Source organism: Oncorhynchus tshawytscha, linkage group LG04, assembly GCF_018296145.1.
Source record: "Oncorhynchus tshawytscha isolate Ot180627B linkage group LG04, Otsh_v2.0, whole genome shotgun sequence".
NCBI lineage: Eukaryota > Metazoa > Chordata > Actinopteri > Salmoniformes > Salmonidae > Oncorhynchus > Oncorhynchus tshawytscha.
Genome location: NC_056432.1, coordinates 55233847 through 55249254, shown reverse-complemented (window position 1 = coordinate 55249254; position 15408 = coordinate 55233847). Strand labels below are relative to the sequence as shown.

At 40.8% G+C, this 15408-nt stretch overlaps 1 protein-coding gene across 1 annotated transcript; it reads left to right on the top strand.

Annotated features, from left to right (window-relative positions):
• The first annotated feature begins 1234 nt into the window (after positions 1-1234).
• Positions 1235-13899, top strand: LOC112249054 (adhesion G-protein coupled receptor G5). The gene is made up of 14 exons (XM_024418669.2): positions 1235-1677; positions 7652-7746; positions 7873-8319; positions 8475-8526; positions 8901-9015; positions 9118-9240; positions 9406-9534; positions 10180-10222; positions 10715-10821; positions 10947-11062; positions 11358-11617; positions 11748-11847; positions 11968-12248; positions 12681-13899. Exons 2-14 carry the CDS (start codon positions 7680-7682, stop codon positions 12797-12799), a joined length of 1959 nt encoding a protein of 652 aa, XP_024274437.1. The 5' UTR covers positions 1235-1677; positions 7652-7679; the 3' UTR covers positions 12800-13899.
• Positions 13900-15408: the final 1509 nt, after the last annotated feature.

The window sequence follows — 15408 nt, the reverse complement described above, 5'->3', positions numbered from 1 at the left end:
CAACGAGGAACCATTGTGAAGTTGTTGTGTGTGAGCAACGAGGAACCATTGTGAAGTTGTTGTGTGTGAGCGACGAGGAACCATTGTGAAGTTGTTGTGTGTGAGCAACGAGGAACCATTGTGAAGTTGTTGTGTGTGAACGCCGAGGAACCATTGTGAAGTTGTTGTGTGTGAGCAACGAGGAACCATTGTGAAGTTGTTACTTAACTGACTGGCATAGTTAATAGTGAAAAAACCTCATCATCAACCATCATAACCACTGTCTGTTTAAACTTCCTCTTTGTCTCTCATGGAGATGTGACAAATTTCTGCTTCCGTTTTTTAAACTCCTGGGGTAGGCCAGACAGTTATTGGGGTGTCGGGGTGCATGCAGTGCTGGACGGGCGGCCAGTTGTGACCCTCAACTGTAGCCCCCTATGGCTATATGTATTCTGTATTGTCCTATTCCCGATACCAACCACAAAAAAAAACAAGCCACAGAGAATCAGCAGGCCCCTTTCATCACCAGCGAAATGGGACTTATCCGAGAAAAAACTCACAGAGTTGTAAAACAGGCAGTCAGACACCTTGTCAGTGCTGACAGCTATTCCAACTGGAACCGAGACTACGCTGAGCTGTCACGCATTAAAACTCCATTGCCACGTGGACTGGGAGATGTTTCGTTTGCGTCAGACAACAACATTCAGGAAGAAACCCAGCCAGGGCAAGGTGTCTGGTAGTCTCGTTGAGGGCAACAGCCATAAAATAAAACGGTCAAATTCTTCCACTCCACATATCAGACAAGTATCCCTTTGTTGGCTTTTTGTTTTCCCATGCGCACATCCTCTTGTGCGGACAGCTGAAGACTCTGAAGACTCTTCTCTCTCTCTCTCTCCGTCCTGTGAAAAGGTTTTTCATTGAGAAATGTGACTTGCCAAAATGACAAATGTCAAAGTCAAAGTGTCTACAGGTAATTGTTACCCATGGTTAAACATTAACTTGGCACAATATCACCGTTGGCTAGCCTACTGCTGATAACCTTGGGGAAATAACAGAGCATAACAAAAGAAATAAGTACATCTAGATAATTAAGTTCTTTAAGAAAACGTACAGAAAGCCAGAGCTAGGAACACGTTATAGTCTAAAATAGATTGTATAGTGAATAGCCTATTTTCTATTCTTCTTCTAGAGAAAAAACTCACAACAGTTGCCCCTCCTCTTACCAAACACCCACAGGCAGTCTGGCGCTCACACCTTGTCAGTGCTGACAGCTATTCTCTAAGGGTTATATACAGGGTTAGGCAGCTCAAACAACACTGGAACCGTTTCTATGTGGCTGTACTGTGTAGCCCGGGTGCCGGTGCAGTGTCAGATGTGCTGAAGTGTCTGGTAGTTGCCAAAATGACATTTAAAAATAGCCGAGTCTTTGAAAGATAAACTTCCAGTCATGTATGTCTGAGCTCCCTTTCACACGCTGCTGTGGCTGTCTGAGTTTCTGGGAAGAATCCGGTTTCTTTTCGCCTTCCACTTCACACAGACCGTTTCTGTTTCTGTCACTATCGTATAGCGAAGCCTATAGTCCGCGTGGGCAGTTGTGAAGAGCACCGTTCATAGGGAGACAAACATCTTTAGACATCGACGGAAAACCATAACCAACACTTTTAGCAGAGGAGCAGACGGGTTCCCGAATGTGTAAAGGTAAAAACAACTTTTTTTTACTGCACTAATCTGTGATATTCTATTTCTTTCCTAATTTCACCATAACGTGTGTGTAGCCTACCGGTTAATACATTCAGTGTGGAGACAATGGATGTATTGACAAAGCAGAGGCAGGTGTTTCTATGTTTTAAAGGTCTAATATTGAACCTCAGATTTGGCCTGATTCACATTGTGCTAAATTAGGCTACAACCCGTTACAAACCAGTTCTTACATTTGTGTTGTTGATAGTTATCAAGTCAAGGTAACATTATTCATTTCTTTGTCAGATTGACCGATACAGTAGACGAAAATAAATTGCTCTGAAGTATGTGACAGTTGATTTTGGCTAAATTTCTTCAGAATTGTATCTGTTCTTACTTTTAGTAGGCGTAATTGTAATGGTATTACTTATTACTATTATGAAATGCAGAATCAAAGGATGAGGTGCTGCTAGTATTTTCAACAATGCTTGGATGATGGTTTTGGTGCAGTTTAATGTTTGCCCACTTCCTTGACAGGTTGGCAAAATAATACAGTTCAGAATAAGCTATATGTAATTGTTTTAAGAAGGTCATAGCAAGGATCATTTAGCTATTTGAATTAGAATTTTAAGTATAAAAAAAATGTTTAAAATTATTTGATGAAAAATTAAATTTGGCCTTACTGCCATTAGCCCATACAAATGTATTGAGTAACAGATTCACTACATGGAACAACAGATAGTCCCCCCCCAAAAAATTTAAAGGAAGTTTGTTCTGAAGTGTCTCTCCTATATCTGAGAGATATGAGAAACATCAGGGAAAATATATATAGTTAATTCGGAAAGTATACAGACCCCTTGACTTTTTCCACATTTTGTTACATTACAGCCTTGTTCTAAAATTGGTTAATACGCACCTCTCTTATTCAGAGGGGTTGGGTTAAATGCGGGAAGACACATTTCAGTTGAAGGCATTCAGTTGTACAACTGACTAGGTCTCCCCCTTTCCCCTTAATATACATTACCAGTCAAAAGTTTGGACACACCTACTCATTCAAGGGTTTTTCTTTAATTTACTATTTTCTACATTGTAGAATAATTGTGAAGACATCAAAACTATGAAATAACACATGTGGAATCATGTAGTAAACAAAAAAGTGTTAAACAAATCAAAATATATTTTAGATTCTTCAAGGTAGCCACCCTTTGCCTTGATGACAGCTTTGCACACTCTTGCAATTCTCTCAACCAGCTCCACCTGGAATACTTTTCCAACAGTCTTGAAGGAGTTCCCACATATACTGAGCACTTGTTGCCTGCTTTTCCTTCCCTCTCCGGTCCAACTCATCCCAAACCATCTCAATTGGGTTGAGGTTGGTTGCTTGTGGAGGTCAGGTCATCTGATGCAGCACACCATCACTCTCCTTCTTGGTCAAATAGCCATTACACAGCCTGGAGGTGTTGGGTCATTGTCCTGTAGAAAAACAAATGATAGTCCCACTAAGCACAAACCAGATGGGATGGTGTATCGCTGCAGAATGCCATGGTACCCATGCTGTTTAAGTGTGGCTTGAAGTCTATATAAATCACAGACAGTGTCACCAGCAAAGCACCATCATACCTCCTCCTCCATGCTTCACGGTGGGAACTACACATGTGGAGATTATCCGTTCACCTACTCTGTGTCTCACAAAGACACGGTGGTTGAAACCAAAAATCTCAAATTTGGACCGGTCTAATGTACATTGCTCGTGTTTCTTGGCCAAAGCAAGTCTCTTCTTCTTGTTGCTGTCCTTTAGTAGTGGTTTCTTTGCAGCAATTTGACCATGAAGGCCTGATTCACGCGGTCTCCTCTGAACAGTTGATGTTGCTTGAACTCTGTGAAGCATTTATTTGGGCTGCAATCTGAGGTGCAGTTAACTATAATTATCTTATCCTTTGCAGCAGAGGTAACTCTGTGTCTTCCTTTCATGTAGCGGTCCTCAAGCCGCCAGTTTCATCATAGTGCTTAATGGTTTTTGCGACTGCTCTTGAAGAAACTTTCAAAGTTCTTGACATTTTCCGGATTGACTCATGTCTGATGTCTTATGTCTTGATTCATGTCTTAAAGTAATGATGGATTGTCATTTCTCTTGGGTTATTTGAGCTGTTCTTGCCATAATATGGACTTGGTATTTTACCAAATAGGGCTATATTCTGTGTACCACCCCTTCCTTGTCACAATTGTCTCAAACGCATTAAAAAGGAAAGAAATTCCACAAATTAACTTTTAACAAGGCACACTTGTTAATTGAAATTAATTTCAGGTGACTACCTTATGAAGCTGGTTGAGAGAATGCCAAGAGTGTGCAAAGCTGTCATCAAGGCAAAGGGTGGCTACTTTGTAGAATCTCAAATTTAACATATATTTTGATTTGTTTAACACTTTTTTGGTTACTACATGATTTCATATGTGTTATTTCATATTTGTGATGTCTTCACTATTATTCTACAATGTAGAAAATAGTAAACAATTTAGAAAATATGAAAAAAGAATACCCCATAATGACAAAGCAAAAAGAGGTTTTTATAAATTTTTGCAAATGTATTAAAAATAAAAACAGGAAATATTATATTTACATAAGTATTCAGACCGCTTACTCAGTACTTTATTGAAGCACCTTTGGCAGCGATTACAGCGATTACAGTCTGAGGTCCTGAGCTCTCTGGAGCAGGTTTTCATCAAGGATCTCTCTTCACTCCGTTCATCTTTCCCTCGATCCGGACTAGTCTTATGCTATGTTTTCTCTTCTCAGACAAAAGGTGGTGGAGTAAAGCTTGTTGCATGTTTGTCTGACTCTCACTTGCTTTGACTGCTTTGCCACTCCAAGCTATACTACTCTGAAGTGGTATACAGATGCGTTCGGTGACAGACAGGGTGAATCACTGATGTTGACGACATCAAAATACTGCAGCTTAAAGACATTTTGAACCAGAGTTCATTGGATAGGGCAAGTTTCAATTGAAGCCACAGTGTCACAAATGCAGCATCTTTGAAACTAACAGGTGAAAAGAGTGGGGAAGTGTGAAAAATTGCGTGTGCGAATTTACCCGTCTCATCAGAATGATCAAAATGGAAATTTGAGTTTCTTACACAATGGTATGTCTAATTCTTGTCACCAAGCTCATGCATTATGTGGCTAGCTACTATACAACATGCTTTGGCCTCGAGCATTTATAACTGTATGAACTGTGTCAACACGCACACACAAACACGCACACACAAAGTTGAGAAGTGAAAAGGGACATTCTTTCACTGCGTTGAAGCCCTCGGCTTGAACAATGGAGAGGGGGTGGGAGCAGAGACTGGGTGGAGGTCGGGTTCGCCCTTCTCAAACAGACGAGAACTGAGCACCTTGTGTGCACTTGTTGATTATGTGAAGTCTGATTATGCGGTGGGGGGGACGACTGTGCATTTCTTATAAGTATAGTCCAACGAATTCCTAACTGGAATTACACAATGCACTACTTGAAAAGTACAAAACCGTAGTATAGCTTATCAGTAGTATGATCTGTTTGCCAAGAGGGCCATGCTCAGAGAGGAAGAACGAGTGGTTGGAAATGGAGAAGAGTAGTATTGCAGACTTGTGTGACCGGACCCCATTGTGTTAGATTATGTGTGAGATATGTTCTGAGCATAGGACAAATATTGTGTAGGGAGGCAAGATAGGTAAATACTTGGTTATAAACTCCGCTCAGAGGAGAAAAGTGTGTGGAAATGGAGAAGTTCCTCAACACCTGAAACGGGGAAGTCGGGGAAGATACGCCTTATTAAAAATACACTTTTGTTGCGACTCTCTCACCACATAGGGGAAATACAGAGACCACAATCAAGACATATAGAACACGTCATTCACTGTTCTGTTTGTGACATCTCTCATATGATATCATCATATGATGCTGTTTTTACAGGAGGCCAATTGTGGGATCGATTGATGTCTCACTCGTGCTGGTGCTCACGCTCATGCCATAAGAAATACATTTTGGCGTCCATGAGAACATCCGTAGGAAACCTTTCTGTGTCAACATTTAGCTCAGTGCTTGTTGGTGTGTAGCATTTGCGGGTGACAGGTTTCTGATGTATGTTGTACAGCTAGCAAAGTTGATCAAAAATAGCTAGCATTGTTAACGTTAGCTAGCCAAAATTCCGTCCAGTCCCCTCAATCTTAGTCCTCTTTACACTACACTGCTTTGACGACGCAAACTAGTCCCAGGAAATATACTTTTGTATATTTAGACATATCTCTAGACAGATCTAGATTCAAATCTGTCTTCAAGAGATGTCTTCCACACTGAGGTCCTGTGGGAGACATCTACACCACATACCCCCCTCTGAGTCATACAGCATAAAGATAATGTCCCTGCAAGAATTACCTTAACACCAGTAGACAGCATTTTTTTCTGTTAGCCAATTTGTAAAGTAAAGGCTTTAAAAATATCCACACAAATATTTGTGAATAATATCATTGCATTAATCAAGTGTGCAACACTATGCACAATATGGTTTAGATGAGAAGCTCCTGTATAGTTTGAATTGGATTTCCTTATTTTGTTTGTCTATACACTATGGTATTTACGGTATGCTAATAGCTGCACTCACACAGGAAGCAGTAACCACATATGAGGCTAGTGTGAACAGAAAAGTTGTAATCTGATGTTGAAAAGAGATAGATCTACCAATGTAGCGGAATCCACCCGTAACTAGCTTCCATGTGCAGTTACCGTCTGGAAATACACACTACTTTTTTAGCATAAAATAAAATATGGGTGAAGTAGGCAAGAATTTCCTTTATGTTTCGCCATCAGACCTGCATAATTCTTACATAAAACATGTGTTTATTAGGCCAAATTAAATATTCTGTTACATTTTACCCAAGTGATCTGTTCTTGCAATTTGTAGTCTATGACATTTCAGATTTACATATAATAATTTTTCACAAAGTAGTTTGGATGTAGTGAACTACTTTTCCCAAGTAACTTTAAATAAGTAAACTATCATTTTCTTCAGGGTAGCTTTAGTGTAGCTTCATTTCTTCCAGTGGGACATTTCTATACACTCTTAGGAAAAAAAGGGTGCTCTCTAGAACCTTAAAGGGTTCTTTGGCTGTCCCCATAGGAGAACCCTTTGAAGAACCCTTTTTGGTTGCAGGTAGAACCCTTCTGGATTCCATGTAGAACCTTTTATACAGAGGGTTCTACATGGAACCCAAAAGGGTTCTACCTGGAACCAAAAAGAGTTATCCTTTAGGGACAGCTGAAGAACCCTTTTGAAACCCTTTTTTTTTAAAGAAGCTTCACTAACACTTAAAATTGTATACAGGTAGGTCACATGTCTGCCACTACAGCTCAGTTGGAATTGAAATGAAAGACTGTGGCATGTGTCTGTGGGAAGATGCTTCGATCACCATGGCAGCAGCCACATGGGTTGTACACGTCTTCTGCAGAATAGCTAATGTGATATATTTTCGTTCTCAGACAGGGAATTAGTGTGAATACAGTGAATTAGCATTGCATTCATTGGTAAGTCTGCATCTGTGAGCCCTCAGAACACACACTTGTAATCGAAGACAGTGAAAACAAGGCACACTGAATGACTGATGGAAGTAAAACAGTATTCTCATTGATAAGAACTCAAGAAAGGACACCAAATGTATTTTTAGGACTGAACAAATGTTTTTATTGATAAGGAAATAGTTCATTATAAAAAAAAAAAGAATAAGTGTATCTAAGAAAAGGAATGGTATCTAGGAGATGTGTTGTTTAGAGAATACAGGATAAATAATGAGATAATTGCCCCTGGAAGGAATGGTACAGATATGTGTTTGAAAGAGTGACTGCAGTCACCCTTGGACAGATCTATCCTGCTTTTCATGGAGAGAAGTGTCTGGAACACTAATTAAAGTTGAGTTGTACTCATGTTTTACAAGTGTGTTGTTCTTCTTGCCATTTTATAGAGGTCAAAGGTGAAACCATACAGTAACAATGGGGCCCAACCAGGGGTTTGGAGGGACCCTGTGGATGATCTTTCTCTTTACCCTTTTTGCATCAGGTAAGAGAACATTTTATTTGCAATGGTCTACAAATAAAGCAAAACACTGTATAAATTGAGAGGGATTCTGTTTCTTTAAAATTCCAAAAGTAAAACATAAATCATTCTCAAAAACTGTCCAAACAGGATCAGGGGAAAACGACAGGAACTTCAAAATGTGTGGAACCTGGCGCCATGGCAACGGGAAATTAACTCTGGCTCACGATTTTAAAAGGGGCTGTGGCAAAATCACCATCTCAGCCAATGAGAGCTCCCTGTCCATCCATGGTCAGATAACGGCCCAATGTCAGAACTCTTCTGTCATCGAGCTGGGCCCGAGTCCAGAGGCAAAAGAGAGACCCTTCTGTATGTACTGGGAGCCACTTCTGGACCACGTCTGGGTAGAGGTGAATGGAAAGAACCACACTCTGTGCTGGTCGTCTGGTCTACAGGGGAACTGCTGCACTGACCTGTCCCAAGGCAAAAAATACGGGAATTCGATGTACGGGATACTCAACGCGACACAACAGGATGATATCATAAGTTACCAAATACACCCAGCCTATGGGTTTTTTGGCGGAATGATCAACTGCAGTAAGCAAGCCGTTGAGTTATCTTGTCAGTTATATTGTCTGATGTGGAAATCAACTTCAATAAGTTATTGTTAATCTAACTACATTTTGGGTGTGTTATACAGTCTTGACAATATAAATACTAGACTGCTTCTGAATGGATTCTTTGCCTTTCAGAAAAGGAGTTTTGTGATGAGGCGAGTAAGGGATCTGGTGATAAAGTGAACATGTAAGTTGTACCTCTTTGTTTTGAATTACACCCCTCCATGTCATCTCTCAAACTCCTTTATCCTCTATGGCTATGCATATCCTCTTGAGTTGACTAACCAGCATGACAAGATGTTGTTGTAAACATGTTTAGGGCAGTAGTGAAGTATGACGCAATCTATTATGAGTGAGCCGCAGAGCATAGGCCACAAACCAAAAAATTGAGCTCAGTGTGAATAATGGGTGGGGTCTGGTTTGTACACAAAACCTCCATCTATTGTACAGCAGTTTCTATATCACCATCACATGCCCAAAAGTAATGTCTATATGTAATGCATAGAAACAACCTGTATGAGATAGATTGGATTAAAACATACTGTGTCTATTGGTCTGTAGGATAGAGGAGACAGTGATGAGGTCCAAGGTGCTGGGGAACGTGGTGCTGCCCTGTGCCATGAGCACTGTGGTGGAGATGAAGGAAGGCTTTCAGGGCTACAATATCACTCTGCCTGTAAGACCACACACACACACACACACACACACACACACACACACACACACACACACACGTTATACGATTTGTATAAATAACTTGTGTGTTGGTATTGTGCAGGCGCCTCGAGGAGTTCCTCCTCAAATGATTCCATCAGTTCACCTGCCTTCTTGTCTGAAACCTCCAGAAAAGAAAAAGGTCAAGGTTGTCTGCACCTACTTCAAAAACAGTACCTTTTTCCAGGTAAGAGCCAATGGGGTTTTCCACTTGGCTGCTACCCTAGTCTACGTAAGCTGTACATGACAGTTTACACTAAAGCACCAAAACAGTCGTAGTCCGAGACTGGGTTTAATCGTTGTCCATAGACTATGAAGTGTAGTTGTGATTCTGGTTGTTGTGTGTTCACAGTGGCGTTCTAAGGCAAACCACAATGTCGTCAGGATTCTAGAAGATGTGGTGGGAATCACCGTGGAGAACGAGATCATCACCAACCTTACAGAGCCAATCAGGATTGGTTTCCATCATTCTGTCATACCAGTAAGTGTGTGCGTGTGTGTGTGCCTGACTGCATGTGTGTGTCTTAGTTAGACTTGAAGTGCCGCCGTTTATTTCCCCCTTGATGTATTTTACTGTCTCACTCTCCAAGCACAAACCCCTTTCAGAAGCGAAAGGAAACAAAAGTGGAAGATTTGTAGAAAAAAAAAGTCTCATCTCAGAATGAGTCACTCTAGCAATTGTACTGTAGCAAGTAGCTTTTTATTCAATACTATACATCACAGAGGTGTTGCCTCTGAGTACAGTAGATTTGTATTCTTAAACAGTTGTACAGTTAGAGTAAAGTTAACTTTCTGTTGTATGGTTGTAGTGTTTAGTGTTTCTGGACTTTATCTCAGCATGGCCCTTAGTGTTATCACTTTTAGATATTTTGAATGATACTGGTGCATCAGTTCAATTGAAAATGTTTTATTCAGGTCATTGTACACTTGATCCTTTCTGTTCAGTATGTGAGTCGGTCAACAGTAACACTTGTAAAATATGATTGCAGCTCATCTTGCATGCCAGACAGATATACAGTATTTGGTATGTGTTGTTGTTCAGTATCCAGGTCACCATCTAGTGGTGAATTAAATATGTTAGTCCCTACTTGCCTCTCACCTCCCTTTTGTGACTTTTCTTTTTCAGACAAGTCACTCAAGAAAATGTGTTTCTTGGGACACAAAGAAAGGTTTGTAAAGAAACATGTTTAATCTTTGTTGCAATAATAGCGTACTTATTTGTATTATTATTTTTTGTATTGAATATAGAGGATGTTTATTAATTATTAGAAACCAGGTCTTTCGAGTCCTGAATGCTGATTGGCTAAAAGCCGTGGTAAATGAGAAATTATAAACCAGGTAGTTTGACTCCTGGATGCTGATTGGCTGAAAGCCGTGGTATATCAGGCAATATACTACAGGTATGATGCGAAATTACTTGTTTACTGTTCTAATTATGTTGGTAACCAGTTTATAATAGCAATAAGGTACCTCTGGGGTTTGTGGTGTATGGTCAATATAGCATGGCTAAGGACTGTATCCAGGCACTTCTCGTTGCGTCGTGCCCTAAACTGTGGTAGATTGGCTATATACCACACCACCTCGGGCCTTAATTCTTAATTATGCAGGGTTAGCATTTCCAGGTCTTGCTAAGGCTATTGGTATTGGTTTAATTGTTGCAGATCCAGCAGAGGTCACATGGAAAAAGGAAGGTTGTGAGACCATACAGAAAGGTGCAGAGGACACAGAATGCCGCTGTAATCATCTCACATACTTCGCCATCCTAGTGGTGAGCTATAACCTCTATCATGGAATATTTCCATGGGCAATCATTTGAATAAATCAATAACAACTAATCTCAAGTAGATTTGTAACAGTAGGTCTAAAATTGGTTTTGTCTTCTACTCACCTCAGCAATTGGAACCACGACCAGTGCGCCATCTGAAGGCTCTAACGGTCATTACATCAATGGGCTGTGCCGCTTCTACGTTGAGCTGTGTTGTCCTTATGATCTTCCTTAACAAACAGAGGTACTTCTCCTCACGCACAAGGGTCTGTCTCCCTGCAGCCCGTCCTACCCATAATATCTCCTACCAGGCCTCAACATGTGACAATACTTCCTAATCATGTTGTGCAAATATCTCAGAGATCATGGGAAATTCCTAAATGTCTTTAAAAAAAACAAGATATGAGTGATATTCGTTTCATAACAGTTATCTTTGTCTATTTATTTCTCTCCCTCCATCCCCCCTCCAACTCTCCCTCCCCCTCTCCAACCCTCCCTCTCTCTCCCTAACGTTCTCTCCTCTTTTTGCACTGTGGCAGGAGAGAGATGAACCCGTCCACTGCGGTCCATCGAGGTCTGGCCATGGCTCTGTTCCTTCTTAGCTTCCTCTTCTTCCTGACAGGGATTGTGGCCAACATGGGAGGGAACAAGGCATGCTGTGTTTTTGGGGCGGCTCTCCACTATGCTCTACTCAGTTCCTTCTCCTGGATGTCTATTGAAGGGTTACACACCTTTTGGTTGGTCTATGTAGTGTTCAGCCCCTCCCCCAGTACTTACATCTGGCACCTGGTTGGCTTTGGTGAGTGGAAACATACGCAAATAATTGGTTTATATTCCACTGCTCATTGTTGGTAGATGAATACAATTGACTTGACTACAACTTTAAGCCGTTGACTGTTACTGTACCATCATTTTCATCCTCTGTCCAGGTGTCCCAGCTGTTCCGGTCATTGTACTGCTTGCCATTGGAAAAGTCTATGGTGTGATAGAGGTTGTGTCCAGTGATGATGTCGACAACTCCTACTTGATGTGAGTGCACTTTGGATCTACTGCACCTGAAAGATGAACAGTAGTTCAAGTTTGGACATTTGACTGAGGTGGTGAGTAAGTCAGCCCAGTGATTCATACTTTTTCACCATGGTCTTCTAGGTGCTGGATGGATGTCTCTCCAGACTCTGTGGGTCTACTAGCCCATTACTTCATCAACCTGACCTTCCTGGCTGTAGTGGTCCTCTCTGGTCTGATCATGCTCTTCCTGGTCCAGAGAAAGATCCAGAACCGAGACGAGTGGAGGAAGAACAAGGTGGCGTTCATCAGTATCTGGGGTCTCAGTTGCCTATTTGGGACCTCATGGGGCCTGGAATTCCTGGACTTTGGACAGCTCTCTGAGTTCATCCTCTTCCTTTTCTGCATCCTCAACTCCCTACAGGGTAGGTCCACCTCTGTTGAGTCTAACAAAAGGTTCATATGGTCACATGACCAAAGGAGGCTGTCAGAGCCAACCGTCCATTGTGTTGCTTTGAAACAATGCCCTGTAAAAGTGTTCTGTTTCAGCAGCGTATCAGGAGAAAACCTCCCTGCAACCAGTCTGCTAGAAGTTCACCATAAAGCTGTACTTTATGGTGTGACCATTTTAAGATACCTATATGGATTTGTTTCCATGTCATTTGTTTCTCAACTGTTGAAATAAGTGACATTCAATACGGGGTTAGCTGTTACAAATAGCTTAGAATGATGTTGGTTATAGGCTGTTTTGATATCAGAATCTGGAATCGAATTCTGGAGCATAGATTCTTGCTTCTGTAAGGTGTTATTGGCCCATCACAGAACTAATCTGAAACATTCTGTGGTCTGTCCCATAGGTTTCTTCCTGATGCTTCGATTCTACATTCTTGATCGGATGCGGAAACAATCGGGGTCTAGTTTGGATGGTAGCAGTAGCACAGCATCTTCCACCAGGCAACACATGCTACAGGAGTAGAGCTGAGCTGGGGTACATGGGATACCATATTTTTGTAGGGTAAAAGGAGGAGCAATGTACCAAACACTGTCACTCAGAACATTCCAACTCTGGGGTTGAGATTCAGAATATTGTACTGCACAAGCCATTTCCATACACATATCGGAGTGACTGTAAAAAACTACTGTCAAAATGAAAGCTTAAAGCTAAAATCTGCATAAGGTGAAACAGCGCCACTGGTCGCCCCAGGCGCATTTGTTAATTTTTTTTTTTACGGGGCAGAGATGCATCCTGCATCGTGGTAAAATAATATAGTACTCTGCTGATCTATCGCATGTGCGATGATGTTAGAGGCAAAAAAAAAAAACGGGTGTTTGTTGTTTGAAGTAACGTCTTTGTTGTTGTAATATTGCAAACGGACGTTGCAGTTTCATCGCTATGGATTCCAGCTTTAAGCCCCAGGGCGACCCTTAAAATGGTTGTTTTATTATGTGTACGTTTATTATTTCATAGATATCAGTCATTTCAAACTTGAGCCTCATCGTTTTTGTTTACCCATTCATCATGTTGTCAAATCCCATATGTAACAAACTTTCATACATAGTTTTAAAGAGAATGGCAGCCCATACATCAGTCATACGGATGTTAGAAGAAGTTAGATGAAACTGAAATGTGCTGTATGGGAGACATTCCAATTAAGATTGTGGATAATCGGTAGGTGATTTGTAATTTACAACGTCTCTAAAACTATGTACTGTTTCAGTGATTTTTCCCCATCTACTTTACTCAGAAAGGGACTCATAGAAGTATCACTCTGTAGAATGTCTGCTGAGTGTCTTTCAGATGATGGCCTATGACATTTGGTTGAAGTTGGCAACTTGCTCTATTCTGTGACCGACACACTGTACATTCAGATCATAGTTACTGGACTGTTTTTTGCACTTTATTTTTTCACTCGTACAGATATTTATTTTTTAGAAAACATGACTGGTTGTGTCGCTCACATCATTGTGTGTATATATTTTGCAACTTTTGAAAACGTATTGTAGTATTGTATTTGTATATTAGTATGAATGTAAATGTGTATTGCTTCAATAAAAGTTTACTGTACAAGAAAAGAACACCAGGACCTTAGTTTGAATGTGTAACTACAAAAATATGTAATAATTGATGTCTATATAATCCATAAGTAAAATATCTGCACTGTATTACAACTACAATGACAGACTGACCAGTTGAATCCAGGTGAAAGCTATGATCCCTTATTGATGTCACCTGTTAAATCCACTTCAATCAGTGCAGATGAAGCGAGGGAGACACGTTAAAAGAATCATTTTTAAGCCTTGAGACATGGATTGTGAACGGGTAAGACAAACGATTGAAGTGCCTTTGAACAGAGTATGGTAGTAGGTGCCAGGCGCACCGGTTTGAGTGTGTCGAGTAATGCTACGCTGCTGTTTTTTTTAACACTCAACAGTTTCCTGTGTGTATCAATAATGGTCCACCACCCAAAGAACATCCAGCCGACTTGACACAACTGTGGGAAGCGAAGCATTGGAGTCGACACGGGCCAGGATTCCTCTGGAACACTTTTGACACCTTGTAGTCCATGCCTGACAAATTGAGGCTGTTCTGAGGGCAAAAGAGGGTGCAACTGAATATTAGGAAGGGGTTCCTAATATTTGTACACTCAGTGTATGTTGATGCTGTAGTTTTGGTTTACAGTAAATTGCAGAGGTTCAAAGGGAAAACACTGAGTGTATCATGATTGCTTAATTGCAGGATGGTTACAGTGACAGTGTGGAAACTTGCACAACAGGGTTTTTACGTGGCCACACACTGGGTTACTTCAGAGTGACAGGGAGCAGAGTAAATGCACTCATTCTCCCTCATTCTGAGGGTGAATGAGGAAGTAAGCCATCAAACTGATAATTATGCTTCTTTTAGGCTGTCAATGAGATGTCCATTCCTAGGTAGAGGATTGAGTATATTTAGCCTACATTAGAATTTAGTGTTACCAGACTTAGATACAGCAAACCGATTGTGTCCACACTATATCCCTGTGCTTTTAATGCACAAAAGGTGGGTGTGAGTAAAACATAGTGTTTAATAAGACACAGTCCTCTTTTCATACCCACAAATATTTCAACTTACCCATTGTAAATAGCATAACACCCTAACCACATCTTAAAGTAAATGGAAACAAGAATAAAGAGACACATATCACTTCCTTTGTGTCTGAGTCATCAAGGCCAGTCATAAACTCATCATATTGACACAATTATGATCCAAGTCAGATAGATTCAAAATCGATGATGTGTCTGATGAGCCCAGAGATGACCACGTCCATGTGCATTGTGACTATAGCGTGCCATTTCCCAAACTTCCTCACCTGGCTGAAGACAGTCAGATACCGACTTATAAAAAAATTGTAAAAGTGAATGTCTACACATTGGCTGAAACATATTCATGTCTCAGCCATATCCACTCCCAGGTAGCTCATTACAGTAATGTCAGTATTTTATCTGCCTTTGCGTATTTTAGGCTTTACCACTTCCCTGTTCTCCAGACCAGAGCTGTTTTCAAATAACTACACTAACATACTGTATACTACATACTAAAAGGATCAT